The sequence below is a fragment of the Lipophrys pholis genome (assembly GCF_963383615.2).
Source record: "Lipophrys pholis genome assembly, chromosome: 15".
Taxonomy (NCBI): Eukaryota; Metazoa; Chordata; class Actinopteri; order Blenniiformes; family Blenniidae; genus Lipophrys; species Lipophrys pholis.
The window spans coordinates 5,356,842-5,375,008 of NC_137642.1; the positions used below are offsets into that span (position 1 = coordinate 5,356,842).

The window sequence follows — 18,167 nt, forward strand, 5'->3', positions numbered from 1 at the left end:
ACCGCCATCTACTGAATGGGAGTGTGGAGCAGAATGGTTTTTAATCTAAATCCTATTTACTAACCCTGCTTTTTCTAAGAATCTGAAGATGTCCATGTATATGATGTCTTCTGAGTTCCTCTTCAGTATTTCTGTTATGTTCAGTGTTATTTTCTGTCTGTGGAATGCTTCTTTGAGTATTTGTCTGTGGTGATGGTACCGTTGACATTGTATGAATACGTGTTGAATTGTTTCCTGTGTTCCAGAGTAAATGCAGATCCCTGTTGGGTGTTTTTGGATGAGGTGTTGTGAATCATTTAGTCTCGTATGTCCAAATCTCATTCGAGAAATTATGTCTTCTTTGCTGTTTCTGCTGCTTTCTTTCTCCCATCTCTCCCACTTTGTTTTGAATGTTGAAATAGTACCTGCCTTTATTGTTTTTATTCCAGCTTGCTTACCACTTCTTTTTCATTTCTATCTTTACAAAACTCTTTATTTCAGATTTACTGTAATCTACACTCATTCCTAGACCCTCTTTCCCTGTTGCTCTCTTTGCATACGTGTCTGCAAGTTCCTTTCCTTCTAGTCCTATGTGTGCTGGAACCCAAATAAACTGAACCTGGGCTGCTAACCTTATATAATAACCTTGTATTGTGTGTGCTATCTCGAAAACTAGATCCTGTTTTGTTTCTGAATGAAATGATCCGATACTGGTTATTGCACTGCTGGAATCTGACCCTATTAACACCCTGTGTGGTCTGACGTCCTCCACCCAGCTCAGTGCCATAAGAAGTGTTAATAACTCCCTGGTGTATACTGCTAAGTTACCATTTGTTCTTTTGTTTGATACAAGGCCTAACCCTGGAGCTATCCCGACCCTTTCATTTACTGTTTAAGATGCATCAGTGAGGATTTTTCGCTGATTTATTTGTTTATTGCACTCGCTTTCCCACATTTCCTTTTTTCATTGTTTAACAGACTGAGATCTACTCTTGCTTCTTCTAGTGTCCACGGTGGCAGACGTGACGTCAGCCGCACTGCTCACTGATGACGTGCAGCGCCACGCGCTGCCGTGGAGGAGTGAACGTAAAACCTGGAACAATACAGATTTACACTTATCTATTTTAACCCCGATTGACACAAATTTATATTGATTGAATAATAATAATAATAATAATAATAATAATAATAATAATAATAATAATAATAATAATAATAATAATAATAATAACAATAATAATAACAGCGACACTTGAACCTATTCAAGGTGCCGCTCTGGTGAGGACGGGGGAACTGTTTCGAACGCGTACAGAGGCAACAATGATCTGTTCCAATGCACAGATTTCCTTGGGATATGTCCATCCATTTATTTAAATGAGGTTTCCACAGTCCAAAAGTTGATGCCTGTCATCAATCACTCAGCCAAATACTTAGTTCCTATGGTCCACATTTAATCTTTCCTACCTGCTGACACGTCTCCCTGACACGTCTCCCTGGCACGGTTCAAAACTGTGTCTGCTCCCCTGTCCTGCACACCTGGCATTGATTAAGTGGAGGCTTTATAACCTCCATCTTGCCTTAGCTCCACCTTTTAGGCGAATATAAAATCTAAACAAATGGCCAGTCAACAGGACACACAAGCAGAAATAAGCAATAAACCCATTAAATGGCTCCTACAATAATAATAATAATAATAATAATAATAATAATAATAATAATAATAATAATACATATTTCTTAAAGGAGCACTCAAAGACATCATACTGTCAAGCAGTTACAACAGCGTATTAATTGATTCATTAATTTTTGATAAAGTATTTCTATTCTATTGTTCCTGTTATTATTTAGATTTTGAAAGTTGTATACTTTCGCAATCATTGATCCTAACCAGCCAATAGAATTAGCTAATTGTAAACATAAAAGTTTATAGACAAACATTCTTCTCCCTGTGAGTTAAAAAAAAAAAAAAAGAAACGCTAATTCATTTAAACCTATTTCAGGAAAGAAAATACAGTACATGTTTTAAAGCATGATTTTGGAATGTGGGAGGAAACCCAGGCACACACAGTGAGAATACAAACTCCACACAGAAAGGCCCCACCTTTATATATATATATATATATATATATATATATATATATTTGTATGTCATTAAATGTGTTAAATGAATCAGACATATGTATTTATGATTGGAATCTATCATAATCTTAAAAAAATTCTATAATGTAGAGCAGATAAATGGATCAATATTTAATAAAAAAAATTTTGATATGCATGCGTTTTATGAACATTTTTCTGTGTCTGCATGTATATGGCTATGTGCCTATGTATAAATGTCTATGGGTCCAGTTATTTGTGTCCGTCCACGTATCTAGGGCTGCGGTTCTATGTTCCTCCGCGTGCGTGTCTATTTTCTTTTTCCTAGTTTGTTTTGTTTCTGTGGCTGTGTGTCTTGTCTTTACGTCTGTCTCTACTTGCGCCGCTGTGGCCGCAGTGCCTGGTGGGATATGTAGTCCTGTTTAAACGCCGGCGCGATGCAAGCGGGCTGACATTGGACTTCATCTCCCATGAAGCACCGCGCTCAGCGATTAGCGATGGCTCTCTTGTTTGCCTCTGGCGAGCTTCCATAGACGTTAAAGTGACAGCAGGGAGTAGGACCAGGCGGCTCAGGCCACCTGGATACAACCTCTCCTCCTCATCCAGGTCACCGTCCAACATTTCCTCGTATCCCCGGGTGTGACAGCTCTTCTCCGGCCGAGGAGGAGCGATGCTGTGACTGTTGACATCGTTTCGGGACGAGCCGTGAAAATAATGACCATGTTCGTGTCACTTCTTCTCGAGGTGCTGTGTGGATGATGCTCTAGCTCCTGTGGACCTGGGACCTTCTCTTCCGACACCCGCAGCTCCTCTCCGACTCCACCATGGCGATGTTCCGGAGCTTTGTCTCTTCCAGCACTCCGATCCGCCAGCAGCTTCCCGCTAACGGTCCCGGCTCGTTGGCTGCCCCGGCGGAGGGCATCGAGAGCCAGTTCTCCTGCCCCATCTGCCTGGAGGTCTACCACAAACCCGTCAGCATCGCCAGCTGCGCTCACACGTAAATAGCTCGTCCTGTTCCAACGTGCGCGAGAGCACGGTTTACCCGGGTTAATAAAAGATCTGACTATTTACCCGGGTTAAAAGAAGATCTGACTGTTTACCCAGGTTAATAGAAGATCTGACTGTTTATCTGATTTAATAAAAGATCTGACTATTTACCCGGGTTAAAAGAAGATCTGACTGTTTACCTGATTTAATAAAAGAGCTTACTATTTACCCGGGTTAAAAGAAGATCTGACTGTTTACCCGGGTTAAAAGAAGATCTGACTGTTTACCTGATTTAATAAAAGATCTGACTATTTACCCGGGTTAAAAGAAGATCTGACTGTTTACCTGATTTAATAAAAGATCTGACTATTTACCCGGGTTATTAGAAGGTCTGACTGTTTACCCGGGTTAATAGAAGATCTGACTGTTCCCCCGGGTAAATAAAAAAACAGTTTACCTGACTTAATAGAAGACCAGACTCATGTTTACCCTGTTTGATAGGAGAAAAGCAGTGGCGGCTGGTGGTAAATTTCTTAGGTGGGACTCTTCATCATTCATCACTTTCAGCCATTATTCTGAATGTTACCTTAAAAACACTGCGTTTAGAAACCACAACACAACTTCGCAGTTAAAATGTAACAAGTAATACACTAAAATAGAAAATGGTCGGGCAAATAACATTCTAATTAAAATGCCAGAACTCGGGCTACTTTGTTTTTCTTCTTAACCCTGGGATATATATTGTAATATGAAAAACGACAGGATTTTCACTAGATGCCTTTATGTTGTGCTGCACTACTGCCATCTTGTGGACAATTAACCTTCACTGGTCGTACATCTTGGTGTGAAATGGTACAAGTATGGCTTTTGTCTGTGTTTTAGAGATAGCCTTATGGTTATCTTTTATTGCTTGCTTTTATTGTGCTGGGACCTGAGCGCCTATTTCCTGTTATCCTGTGCAAACAAGAATTGAATGACAATAAACAACTCTTTGGACATTTTGAGCTGTCGATTTTAAAAATGGAACATTCTAATTCATTAAGCAACTGACAATTTACAAAACCATTGACGGCAACACTGTGTAGTAGGAGAGACTCCGCCAAATAATTGATTTTAGATATTGATCTTCAAATGTCTGCCCAGGATCACTGTAAGGTAGGACACCACGACAGCATGTGTACACGGCTTGCCGGCGTTTGGTGACATCTATCACAGAATGAATCTAATTCTTTCAATATCTTGGCAAGCCTGAGTTTTGTTAAATGAGCTCGGTGTATAATTTTGCACTGAATGATTCCATGCTTTCCACAAATACAGGATCTATGGACATTCCCCAGATCATCCCTGCAGACAGTTTCCTCTCGGATGTTCTCCACCAGAGGATTCTGTTGGAGCAATCGAATGGGGTGGATTTGTTCATTGATCTGTGGGATCATCTCTGAGATCTGGTAGTGACTTGAAAAATAAGCCTAAGTCTGGGAGGAGGCTGGGGGATTGTGTATCTGTAAAAACCTAAAGAAGTGCTCTTTAGGTCAATTAAACTTATCTGATAACATTCCCTATGTCTTCCCCGATAACGGCCGAATCAAGCCTTTTCTACATGCCTGGTAGATGGAGCTTTAACTTTCTGGTCAAATTGGGGAATCAAAACTTTTAAAGATCTACAGTATATATTGCTACTAACTTTGCATCTTTCCACAATAGCTCTTTGAACTGGTTCCAGAGCCTCAGTGAAACTCCCACAATTCCATTTATTTGTATAATTAGAGAACAAGCACCTTATGGGACAGTGGGCCAAGGCTGATACTGGATCACAGGAAGCAGCTTCCAATTTTGGGGAGGCAGATTTGAGGTGGGTGAAGTGAATCAAACTGTATCCAGAGCTGTAGAACTCTGAGAATGGCAGCCCAATAACAAAATGCTTCCAAGTGACTTGCGTGTCTGTAAAAAATGTTTGTGTATTCGCATCTTCCTATCCCTGAGTCTTCTTATCTCAGGTTAATGGCAACGTTAGTCGAGCTTAGTAAAAAAGTGATTGGGAAGATAAACGTTGAAACAAATACTGTGTAGGGATGTAGGAAGTGTTCAACTTCACAGAATTTATTGGGGCAGCTGGGGACACATTCAGCACTGGCCAGCGGTCAAGATCTTCCTGAGTACAGGCCTAGGGGGGAGCGACATTAGCCCGTTAAAGGTCCTTGAGTTTAGTGGTTACCTGGACACCAAAGTAATTGAAGGTATACTTTGCATTTCTTAAAGGAAGTTTGTGCAGTGGGAAGCCTCGTGCCATCCTATTTAAAGGTCCCATATTATACAGTTTTTCTACAATGTCTTACAGTTACTACCAAGTAGCTAATGCTCCTGCTAACTGTATAGGTAACTGGTGCAGTTTTCCATGTTATGCTGAATTTATTCAGTATATCGATAAGGCAGAGCTCCACCACCAGAGGGAGTGGTTATTTCCCCGTGTGATGTCATGAAGGGAAAATCTCAGAATTTCCTTTATGAGCATACATTTGCTAAAAAGGTGGACCTGCCATTTTTACTGTGTATTATATTATTGTATGTTTTTCTCTGATACAGGCTTTTTATGTAGAAATCTTGATGATCTGCTCCTAATTTAATTCTCACAGGTATTTGTGGCTTCAGCTCCGATTGAGAAAGGGATGGGAAGACATCCGTGTGAGTTCTGGCTGAGCCAACAGAGTGAACAGACGCTGGCTGCAGATGGTCTCATGCTGCGCTGCTCTCAGTACTGAGGACATTTCAGCTTGAGACTTTGTCTCCTGGGTGTGTCACAGGTTCTGTGGGGAGTGTCTGCAGCCGTGTCTTCAGGTCACCTCGCCACTCTGCCCCCTCTGTCGAGTGCCATTCGACCCCAAAAAAGTGGAGCGGTCCTCCGGTGTGGAGAAGCACCTGTCCTCGTATAAAGCCCCCTGCAGGGGCTGCAACAAGAAGGTAAAACTGCCCCCCCCCCCCTCCCCCACTGAGCTCTGCTCGCCCCCGGATACCAGGAGTCCTTACTCTGTGTGTGTGTGTGTGTGTGTGTGTGTGTGTGTGTGTGCGCGTCCTCAGGTGACTCTGGTAAAGATGAGGGCCCACGTTGCCTCCTGCTCCAAAGTGCAGGAGCAGATGGCCAACTGCCCAAAGTTTGTCCCGGTGGTCCCGACCTCTCAGCCCATACCGAGGTACGTAAAGGGACCACATGTCCTCCTCATCATGTGCTGTGCGTGTTCATACACATGGACTCAAGTTTGGCTGAAATCTTCTCCGTTGTGTCGCTCCTTCTGCAGAAATATTCCGAACAGGTCAACATTTGCGTGTCCATTCTGTGGGGCCAGAAACCTGGACCAGCAGGAGCTGGTGAAACACTGTATGGACAACCATCGCAACGACCCTCATAAAGTGGTGAGAGTCCTGGCAGCTATACTGCAGACACTACGTCTCATCAGATAGGAACTGTACTACCAGGTACACGTGAAGGAGTCGTATGTGTTTTTTTTTTTTTGAGATGTCACTCGTGTGAGGTGAATAAAACTCAAACCTGATGCAAAGTTTTCTCCAGCTCATGTGTGTGACGGCCCAGGGTGAGGCTCAGGCCAGGTTTTAACGTACCCGGGTATTTAAACACCAACAAACGATGATTCCTGACGTTTACACGTACCAGGGTTTGTAGAAAAACTGGTGTTTCCCCCGCTACGTTTACAAAAAAAATAAATTAATTTAGAGAGACCTGCCATTACACCTGGTACAGAGCTGCTATGAGCATACCAAACCTGTAGGGGGCAGTGTAACCAGACGCATGAAGCCATGATAGCCAATCAGAACCCTTGGAAAAAAAACACGATGTCATGAATTGTGACATAAATCTCTGGCCAGGGTTTTCAGAAATCACCATTTGTGGTGAGTTGTAACTCATTTTCTGTGTAAATGCCCAAACCCAGAGAAGTATCACAGTTTTGTAAATACCCGGGTATGTGTAAATGTGGCCGAGATTTTGAAAAACTCTGAGTCTCTGTCTGTCACTCTAAGGAGGGGCAGACAGACATTTATGTCGTGTTTTTTCCAGGATTCTGATTGGCTATCAAGGCTTCCTGCTTCGTTCATCATTTAAACATTTAACCCTTTCACAGTTATCAGAACAGAAGTGGTACCTTAAAAACTGACATGAGGTCCACAGTCCTCGGCTCCATTGGAAGAACAAAGTTCTGATGTTGAGAAGCAACATCGTAAAGTTTCCTTCTGTTTTCACTCTGCTCAGAGGCTCAGCAGCTCTTTGACTGTGGAATTCTGACAACCAGCAAACTGGCCCTGAAATGAGCTGGAAGTGTGTGAAATGATTTAAAAAAAAAAAAAGTTCAAACATGAACTTGTGAGACGGATGAAAAATGAAACAAATGCATGCCGAATCATTTCCAGCTCAAGAGACGACCGATCTCGGCTGTTCATATTAACATTCTGAACTAAACTAGATTCAGAAGTGAGACTTGTTTGGTTTAGCGGCAGAAGATCTGAATAAAATACAAAGACTCTCTGAATCCCGCTGACAGTGCCGAGGTCCAGGAGCGAACGTTAGCAGCTGTTTCGTCAAAGTTGACCTTCCATTTAATCTGTAATACAGGTCACAGCTAATTCACTGAACGTCATCTGAACGGAAGGAGGACATGTCTGTGAAATTCAGGTTGAGGAATTTCCATGTCATTGCCTGACATGGAGCCACTGCAGAAGCATTGTAGAGCCACATGGCTGCACAGCTGTAGGTTACCAACAGCTCCAGGTCTGCAGGGGCCGGCTCCTTTCAGTCTTATAAGGGATTAATGAAATACATATGTATCTATAGATGTATTTGTAACAGAGTCGGATCATCTTTAAAATCTCCCGGTCGAGTTGAACGTGTTAATAGCAAAGCTGGATTTTGATTTATAGAGTGTTTAAATCATGTTGGGCGTCCAGGTGGAGAGTTCTACGTCTGTTCCTGGAGTTTGGTTTTAATCTTTAGTTTCTTTTCTCTTTGAGAAGATGTTATTCAGACAGCTGGAGTCACAATGGAGATTCCACATCAAATTAAAGATGAAACAGACCAACTGCAACTGCATGCTTTCTGATCTGCTATTTCTTATTCTAGAAATCCACCTGGTTCTTCTTGTTTGATCAGTAGAGACAATTTTCATGTGTGTCTCTGCAGGTGTGTCCTGTGTGTTCAGCCATGCCGTGGGGAGACCCCAGCTATAAGAGCTCCAACTTCCTGCAGCATCTCCTCCACAGACACAAGTTCTCTTATGACACCTTCGTTGTAAGTCTCAAGTCAGATTACAGCTGTGAGGATGAATTTCCATTGAACTTTAAAAAAAAAGAAAAAAGAGAGAGAAGAAGCTGATCAGATATAAGTATAATACTATTATTGTGTAAAAGTCATTCTTTGATCTGTGTGCAGTGAACACGAGCTGTGGGTTTTGTGTTTTGCGTCAGGATTACAGTATTGATGAAGAGGCAGCACTGCAGGCAGCTCTGGCTCTGTCACTGGCGGAGAACTGAAGAACACACACACACACACACACACACACACACACACACACACACACACACACACACACACACACACACACACACACACACACACACACACACACACACACACACACACACACACACTGTCTTGAGTTCTGACTGGCAATATGAAGACAGTCTGTGCCGACTGGACTTCAGCACCACCACAGCATGAAGGGCTACCCCCCTGGGAACTGACCCACACTGTGGACTGGACAGCAACCCAACCCTCCAGTGATTCAGGCTTCTCCCCTCCTGGTCCGTTTCCCTCAAACTAACTCACCTGGAGTCACTCACCTGATGCTCAGGGGTACAGGCTCCATTTTCTTCAACAAGGACCTGGTTGGAAGAGATAAATGCACTTTTCTTTTTGCGGTGGTGACCGAAGAAAAACCAAACTGGGAGCACTTTGTACCAATAAACAAGGTTTAAAACACTAAGAGGCTTTGGAGCGTTGGTCCGGACTGAAGAGACTGAGCTGAGGTCTGGTTTCATTCTTCGCTGATTTCCTTCCTCTCTCCTCAATCTGTTGGAAACAGTCTGAGTCGAACTGCATCTCACAGTGGCGATGTCATCAGAGAAGAACTGGCTGCTCCATAAAAAAATATGCAGAAAACATCACTGTGTTGAGTAGCTCACCTTCTGCACTGTCAGCAGGTGTATTAGCAAAACAAGCCATCTGTGTGCTGTACATCTGATTCTGATAGGATCTGGCTCAAAGATCAGGAGTGTTCGAAGATGAACTGTGATCCTTTCAGTACAACATTTTCACAAATAAATGCGAATGACATGTTCTGTGTATTTCTTGAAATGTTTGTGAACTACAGCAATAAAAGTCTTTGTGTGATATGATTAAACAAACTAATAGAAACATGAATGGTGGACCAAAGTCTGACATGCTTCACTGATCTGCTCCTCCAGAGAATAACGATCACAAAACTCTGCTGAAATATTTAGACAAACTTACATTTCTTCTTTTTCACATTCGTCACGGCGCAGAAGTCAAGTAAAATACTGAAAGACAATAACAAAGGTTATGAATCATGTTTTTACACTTGATGATAGTATAAAGAAGTTTCAACAGCAACAGCAGACTTTCAGCAGATTTTAGTGACTCCATGTTTTGCAGAGATAACAGAATCAATTGCAGATTAATTCTAAGTTTAATTTGTGTGACTTCACATAAACAAAAAATAATCTCAAGAAAAAGTTTATCTATCTATCTATCTATCTATCTATCTATCTATCCATCTATCTATCTATCTATCTATCTATCTATCTATCTATCTACAGTATATAGCTCTCTCTCTCTCTCTTTTGTTCGACTCAGCATTCTGCATATGTCCACCAAATGTCTTGCACGTGTGTTCAACGTGTTGCTTGTTTTAGATGTTACAAATTTGAAAACAATGTAGGGGGCGCTATGGAGCCATTTAATAATAATGATAATAATAATAATAATAATAATAATAATAATAATAATAATAATAATAATAATACGCTCCTGCATTCTAAAAAGATCTCGTCCAGCTCTGCTTGGGCTTGGATCCTAAAAATGCCTTCATTCGTAAGACAAATCAGTAGTTTGGCTTTGTAAAGATTACAAGACTAATAATGAATAGATAAATTGAAAATAAAAGTTCTGTCTTTACCACCTGTAGACTTATCTAGTGTAGAGAAAAACAGAAGAGAACACAACATGGCACGGCACACTATCTGGCAGAGATCATGTACAAAATGTAGTTGTGCACACAGTCCAACATGGACATGTCCCATGAGAGGGAAAACCTACTCACACAATCCTTCAACCTCTGCACTGCCCCCCACTGGCCATTTCCAGTATTGCTGGGTGAAGGAGACCGAATTTAGCTTGCGGACAGGAAGGGATTGTGTGTTTAACTGTGAGGGATTAATTAATCCAGCAGGAGTTTATCACTCAGCCCCAGCAGGGCTTGAAGCAGCTGAGCAATGAAATCTGTGGCAGGGCGACCGACCAACCCCTCCGGAACACCCAGAACACTTATATTGTTCCTCTGAGATCTGCCCCTTGAAAGAGTCCATCATGGTCTGCTGGGGAGTAGCGTGGACGGTGTTAGTGGGATTAGGCTGGTCAGTTAGCGGCGTGGTCGTCGCCTCCTTTTACAGAATCATGTTTCGGACGTGTGCCAGACATCGCGAGCCGTTAAAAGTCGGATTTCTTGAGCTAAAACACTTTTTAAAAGGCGTTCAGTTTTGCGGCTCCGTCGGCTTGGCACAAACTACAAAAAACCCTGAAACTCAAAAATCTGGTTTCACTGGACTCTTTTAAAAGGTTGCTGAACGACTTGGAGATAGACACATCTGTCTGCAGATGTTTTGAATGATGGACTTTATTTCAATTTGTAGGCGAGTCTTTTTTTTTTTGCAAATTTCCATGTTTTTAATGACATTTATGGGTTTTATGTGCCTGTTGTGTCTTGAACCTAATTGTACTGCGGCCTGTCTTTGTCAGGACACTCTTGAAAAATTGATTTTTAATCTCAACAAGGTTTTTCTGGTAAAAAAGTGGGACTATAAAACAAATATTTTGAGGTCACATTCACTCAGAGCAGATGGTGGACACGTCAACTCGCCTCAATGCCTCATGGTGCAACAACAAGCTTTTTTTTTTTTCTTTTTTAAGTTTACAAGTTTTTAGTATTTGTTTAAAAGCATGGATTGATTTTTAAATGACATTTTTCACAAATATAACTCAAATGAAAAAGTAAAAAACAGACCAATTCATTAAGTTCAGGGCGCTTATGGTGGCCCGATTGTACTATTCACCCACTTTGAAACACACACGCATGCACGCACACGGATGTTTTAAAAACCAACATAACTTTAAAGCTTTTTCGCAAATATCTTCTTTGGCGTTCCTTTTAGCCATTCAATGATTCCTCTAACCTCTTTAAATTTTAAGTTTTTGGTTTGTTTGTTGTAATTTTTCATCTTCTGTAGCACTTTGAGAATGCCTAAATATAAAGTGCATTACAAATTATTATTATTATTATTATTATTTTGTAACTGTTTGAATTTAACTCAAGACTAGGACAAGTATGAGGCTATTTTAATCCAAGTCTGAGGAAGCCATCTCAGTAAATCCTGGTTTAAAATGTAATTTAGTCTAGAACTAGGTTACAGAGATTATCTGTATGGGAAACTGGGCCAAAATGTGCTTTATTAATTTAATGTAATTCAGTGGTAATGAAAATGTGGGGCCACCGTATGTGTGCGGCTCCACGCTGATTCATTGGGGCCCAGCAACAGGACAGATCATTTCCCCAGAATTATGTTTTCTTCTTTTTGATTGAAGAAAATAAAAAGAATAAAAAAATCCTGGATGAAGAAAAGACAGAAGCGGAGGGTAAATCCATTGACTATTTATTACAACAAATATTTGTATTCCTGAATAACAATAATAATGATTAATAACAATTATAAACTTTTTGAAAACCCATTACAGTGTGACAAGGAACAACCAGAATTCAAATTAAAGGCTTGTAACGAACACAAGAAGCGTTTTATCGCCTCGATCCCAACATCTCTCATTGAGAATTGTACAGAAAGCATTGTAAGTGTATATAATAAACTTAAAAATTAGGCATGTTTTCTCTCTGTGATTTATTCTAAGATGGTTAATTGTTTGACTTCATATCACGCTTCTGCTGTTGGAAATGAAAAAAAAGGTCACTGGACAGTGCAACAGAACATAGATGATTTTCTTTGTGTAAAATTAGGAGGTATTAATTTCAAACGTCTGTAAAATCCTTCAGCAGTGTTATCTTTAAGTTAAATGCTTTTTGAAACTACAGAACGCTAAATCACCCAAATCATGCCTCTTAGATTGTCTGTGTTCACAAAGAAAAGTGAGCGTTTCACACAAAACAAAGGGACGAGGCTGGTGGACGTCAAAAGGCCCGAAGCTTCTGTCTCTCCCAGTCGACTCTGGGCGTGACGTTCACCTGGTACCTGGCGGGCTGCAGGACCACCCCAAACTTTCCCTCCAAACTGGGCAGGGGGTGTTCTGGTGGGACAGAGAGGTGGAAGCGTTGCAGGATCCAGGACAAGAAGAGGAAAAGTTCCATCTTGGCCAACGCCTCGCCCAGACAGACCCTGATCCCAGCCCCGAATGGCAGGTAGCTGGGTGAAGGGACGGTCACTCCCGTGCCCTCGCTGTTCAAGAAGCGACCTGCAGCGTGAGAGCAGCATTCAGAGCACATCACTGTCTTAATGCAATAAAGATTGGACTAAGATTTATATACCGGACTCCCCCAGCATGATAATAGTTGAAGTTAATTCGACAGTATCAGCTTGGTGGTGTCGCGGTTCGGACTCGTCTCTCAGCCGTCAAACTGTTCTATTACCGGTCACGAAGCATGTGTCCTGATTGAACCGCTGTGAGCTGAGAACGACTATATCATCTCCCACCCTGCCTTTAATAACCCGTATGTAATGAAGGGATGAACATGCTCGATATAGAGAGAGAGAAACCTCTAGTGGCAGGATATATGAGAAGTGTGGCTGGTAATTTACAAAAACAACAAAGAAACTTTCTGCAATATAGGTTAAGAAATTCAACTTATTTTTAACATGAGGGATAGTTTCACTTTGAAATAATTGATCACAGGGTTTGACAGTTGATTTATGGCTTCAATGTGGACTTTTTAGTTGTGGGACACAAAAAAAGGGACTGGGTCATGTAGCTCATGTGTCTTGTTGAGGATGGAGGGAGGATGGAGGAGCATTGTATAGTTGTTGTGGTTGAGTGTTGTGAAGCGACATATCTCCTCCCCGTCCATCGATCATCTACAGCCCTTCATCCGGTTCAAGATCAGCATCCCACCACAGGACCAACACACAGACAGAAACTCTCACACACAGGAAAACATTCAATAAATGATGTCTGTTACTATCTCTTAGGGATGTCATCCTGAGAAAGATTTCTGAAGGGAACCAAACTCAACCCTGCCAAATTACATTTTTCTGTCTCACCGATGTCATCTAGGTAAACATCATGTGATCATTCTCATGTTTTCACTTCAGCAGGCAGGAAGACCTTCCACAGAATGAAGGCAGCTCAGATCAGTTCACAATGTTGGGATCAGTATGTCAAGAAAACTGTCATAGACTTCACACGTCGTTATATTTTTTAATCAAACCCGTGTGTCTCACCGGGGTTGAAGAGCTCCGGGTCTTTCCACTCTTTGTCATCATGATGCAGAGACCACAGGTTGACGATGACTCGAGTTCCTTTCCTCACAGTGAAGTCTCCAATGCTGCAGAGGCAACACAAAGAATGGACAGGACTGTTTCCTGGAATGACAGCGAGTGAGTGAGTGAGTGAGTGAGTGAGTGAGTGAGTGAGTGAGTGAGTGAGTGAGTGAGTGAGTGAGTGAGTGAGTGAGTGAGTGGGTGAGTGGGTGAGTGAGTGAGTGAGTGAGTGAGTGAGTGAGTGAGTGAGTGAGTGGGTGAGTGGGTGAGTGGGTGGGTGGGTGGAGGTACCTGGTATCAGTGAGGGCCACATGGGGGATCAACAGCGGGGCCACTGGGCGGATCCGTAGCACCTCTCTGATGGTGGCCTCCAGGTAGGGCAGGCTGCCTCTGTCACTAAGCTGGGGAGGCCGGTCCCCCCCGATCTTACTGTCCAGCTCCTCCTGGATACGCTGCTGCACCTGAGCCACAGTTCAGAACCAAGAATGTCCCACTTTATTCTACATCATTGTAAACACTTTCCTGGATGTGAGGACTGTGTTTCAGCTCTTTTGTCTCGTGCCAGAACTGCTGCAGAGAGAGAATTAAATCATGCTGGACGGTTTGGTTGGAGACATGTGCTCTATATCATGTTTTAAACTAATCAATTCAGGTTGCATCAAAAATAAAATGTGGCATCAAAGTGACCAATCTCGGTCGGTCAGTCGCTCAGAGACAAAGGGAGACATATTTCTCACAAGCTTTCATGTCAGCAGCATTTGAACCAAAGAAAACTAAATCCCTTCCTCGTGTCCTCACTACAAATCCAGAGAACATAGTTTAGTAATAATATTTGACCTGAAATGTTCCTTTGGAGAAGTATTTTTTAATGCTCATAATTACTATTATGGTAATCGATTGAGCGAGAAGAGAGAAAAGTAAACAGCCAAGTGTGGGTGACAGTTTCTATTAGTTTCTATTCGCTAGTTATTTAAAAGTGTCCTCATCATTTCAACTGTTTATCGGTTTAAAATGATTAAATTACATGGAAACATCTATTAAAATCAAAGACCTCCAGAAGTTACTACATTTATAATAAGGCCATTGTTTGAAAACGATTTTCCGCAGCATCTATTGGAGCAGACTGGATCTGCAGTTTGAAGAAGAGAAGAGGTGACAGCCCACTGCAGGACGGTGGTGGTGGTCAATGCAGCTTCTCCCACAGTCAGCCGCAGGTTTTCACTGAGGTCCACACATTCTGCGTCTCCTCAAAGCGTCCAGCAGGTCTATCTGCTGTCTGAAAAGTAAAAGCTTTCCGCTTCTATAATCCTTACTCTCATCCCAGATGGGATGAGACAACTGACAGCAGAACTGACAAGCTGTGGTCCGAGCCTCCGTCACATCTGCAGCGAGTGGATTTTTCTAAACTCCATCCAGAGCGGCAGAAGGTCTCCACCTCTGAGCCCGGCTCTGCGGGACTCTTGCTTTCCGCCATCTTTGATGTTTGCTCATTTGTTGGTCATGGTTTGCCTTGAAATGACCGTGTTGCATTTGACCCTAATAAAGTTGAATTGAACAGCATATTACAGGTGTTCTTGCCTCACCTGTGGGTGATGGATGAGATAGGTGACAGCCCACTTGAGCACGGTGGTAGTGGTCTCCACGCCAGCTCCAAAGATGTCTCCCACAGTCATGAGCAGGTGGTCTTCACTGAGGTCCACACATTCCGCTGTGTTGTTGTTCTCCGCGCTGCGTTTGGCCCTCAGCAGAGCGTCCAGCAGGTCCCTCTGCACATGGTCGCTGTAGTCTGCCTGGATACACACACACACACACACACACACACACACACACACACACACACACACAAACACACACACACACACACACACACACACACTGGTTAAACACGCTGCGCACCTCCTGAAGATCCTGTTCATGTGTATTATGAAATATTATTGAAGTAGTCTGAAAGACTGCACCTTGTGTTCGTCATATTTCCTCTGGAGCAGACTGTCTCTGATAGAAACACACTGCTTCAGCTTCCGGAGGTCTTCGTTGGGGAAAATCTAGAACAAGAGATACACAATGAGTACTATTGAGATGACTCTATTGTATGTTCAGAACCAAGGACAGGGTACCTGTAACCAGGGAAAGATATCCACCAGGCCGTCCTTAGCCACAGTGTCTACGATGCCCTGGCTGTAGTTCAGCATGGCTTCAAACTCTGGGTCGCCTCTGGAGTAAGAGGAGTTGAAGCAGAGCGAACAGATGACGTTTGTGACAGCTCGAGTCAGCTCCGGAGACAGATCCAGAGGGGCTGCCTCAGACAGGATGGAGCACAGAGCTGTGGCCTCTGCACAGACTGAGACAGAGGAAAGAGAGAGAGTGATATGTTCTGCAGAGTTCTCTGTCTTCAGTGATTACTGGAGGTGGTTGAGAACTTCCAGTTCTGCTCCACTTTTAGTTCGGATCCTTCGGCATACATTTCCCACAGACACAACTCAGGCAGGTCTTTCTCTTCCACTGTATAGTTTGAATTGTCTGTCAGAATATCTGGTGATGGAGTTTTCTAAATATACCCAGTTTTACATCGGAACACTATCTTTGTACTGAAAGTGAGTAATGATGAGGTGTGTTCAGTGAAGTGTACTCACTAATCTTCTCAATGGAGGCAGAACCCTCTCCAAACATGCACAGAGCTCCGTGGACTATTTTCCTATGAAACCTCCAGGTTGTGCTGTAGTCACCAAATGCTATGTCTTTCCCGTCTCTGGTCAGAACATCAGTGGTTACCTGCATGATTCACACAACAGGGATGTAAAACACGAGCACAGACACGACCGAGACAAACCACATGGGAGGGGTATACACACAGTTCTGGGTCGTCCCGCAAATATCTTCCCTTTCTTCAGCAGGACTTCTTTGGCATGCAGGTGATGGTTGACAACGATGACGCTGTGAGAGCCCATCATCAGAGAGTAGGTCTGTCCATATTTCCTCTGCAGGTCTTTGAATAGCACATGAGGGGGCAGCGGGCTTCGCAGGCTCAGCAGGCTGCCGATGAGGGGCAGTGCAGGGAGGCAGGGGGGCTCCTGGGAGCAGCAGGCAAACAACCCCAGCTTCCTTCGCCACACCAACCAAGCCAGGCACACAGCCAGAAGCACACACAGACACAGAAACCAGGTCATGTCCGATTCAGTGGCGGCCCAGCATCCCGTGAAGGAGCGGTACAAGAAGGCCCTGAGCCCTGAGAGAGCTTTTATACCACGGCTTCAATGTCATATCCTTGACTTGAATATTTAAGGCTGTGCCAATCTGAAAAAGATAAGATGACATTTGACTCACCGTATCCTTGCTGACAACTGTGACGAGACTTGTCCCTCACACAGATACAAAGTGTGTTCCTAAGTGTTGTGTTGTACAGTGGTGTGTAACACCTAGTTTATGCCATATATGTGGCATATTTAATGTCTACAATCCTACTGCCCTCAGTGTTGAGGCACAGCAGCATCAATATAAACAAACTGCAGTGACGTGCAAACCTCATAAACCATTTTCAATAAAAAACTAGGGTTGGGACAATTAATGAAATTCTTAGTCGACTAGTTGTGTACCATTAGTTATCGACGAGAGAGTAAACAGCAAAGTTCAACTCGAAGCAGTGAAGCTTGAAATTTGACTTTATTTAACCTCTGAGACTCAAACTAGTTTAGCACTGTGGTCGAGACAAATCTAAATAATGTCCACATATGCGGACGCCAGGTCCTGGAAGGTTGAAATGAACAGAAAAACAGCGGTCTTCAGTGACGATTGCTCTTTAAAGTTGTAAAAACAATAATCCAGCCGACGACCCAAACTAATGTCTACATATGTGCACCCCAGGTCCTTGGAGGATAAAGACCTAAACAGCAAAATTCCCTATGCCATAAGAGAATGTGGTATTAACATAGAGAACTTTATGACAATGTTTGTGGCACTACTAGACATCATGCAAGACAATTATTCGAAGGCCTTGAGTGAAGGCAGTGCTGGCTGCTGGGGAGTGATGAACTGTGTTGGTTCTTGATCTTACTCGATCTGTGGAAGGTTACCCTGTCTGTGTAGCATCAGACGCTCATCCACTGTATCTGGATTCAGACAGCCTCTATGTCTGGCAGCAGCAGGAAATAGCCTCTCTGATGGAACTGAGGCAGATGGGCAGCAATGTTTTGGAAACGTGAACTGTTTTGTTTCCACCAGTCCAGGGCAAATATCTTTGAGTTGGACTCTGCTAGAGATTCTACGACTTCAGCCTGGAAGTCATTGTGTCATCATAATCTTCATGTGATATCTCATAACAGTGCCTC

The 18,167-nt window shown here is 42.9% G+C and overlaps 2 protein-coding genes across 3 annotated transcripts; one reads left to right on the top strand and one right to left on the bottom strand.

The window, feature by feature from the left end:
- The first annotated feature begins 2,561 nt into the window (after positions 1-2,561).
- On the top strand, positions 2,562-9,485 carry rnf166 (ring finger protein 166). 2 transcript variants are annotated; one of them, XM_080481537.1, is made up of 6 exons: positions 2,562-3,073; positions 5,865-6,021; positions 6,139-6,251; positions 6,357-6,471; positions 8,249-8,356; positions 8,533-9,485. In XM_080481537.1, exons 1-6 carry the CDS (start codon positions 2,901-2,903, stop codon positions 8,596-8,598), a joined length of 732 nt encoding a protein of 243 aa, XP_080337663.1. In that variant the 5' UTR covers positions 2,562-2,900; the 3' UTR covers positions 8,599-9,485. The 2 variants fall into 2 exon arrangements, with proteins under 2 accessions (XP_080337663.1, XP_080337662.1); XM_080481536.1 differs by having other exon boundaries at positions 2,779-3,073; positions 6,139-6,471; positions 8,533-9,472.
- A 3,054-nt stretch (positions 9,486-12,539) lies between these two features.
- Positions 12,540-17,009, bottom strand: cyp17a1 (cytochrome P450, family 17, subfamily A, polypeptide 1; the record flags this gene model as incomplete). Its single annotated transcript, XM_080480978.1, has 8 exons — positions 12,540-12,820; positions 13,804-13,907; positions 14,134-14,303; positions 15,426-15,632; positions 15,801-15,887; positions 15,960-16,183; positions 16,476-16,614; positions 16,695-17,009. 8 exons carry the CDS (start codon positions 17,007-17,009, stop codon positions 12,540-12,542), a joined length of 1,527 nt encoding a protein of 508 aa, XP_080337104.1.
- Positions 17,010-18,167: the final 1,158 nt, after the last annotated feature.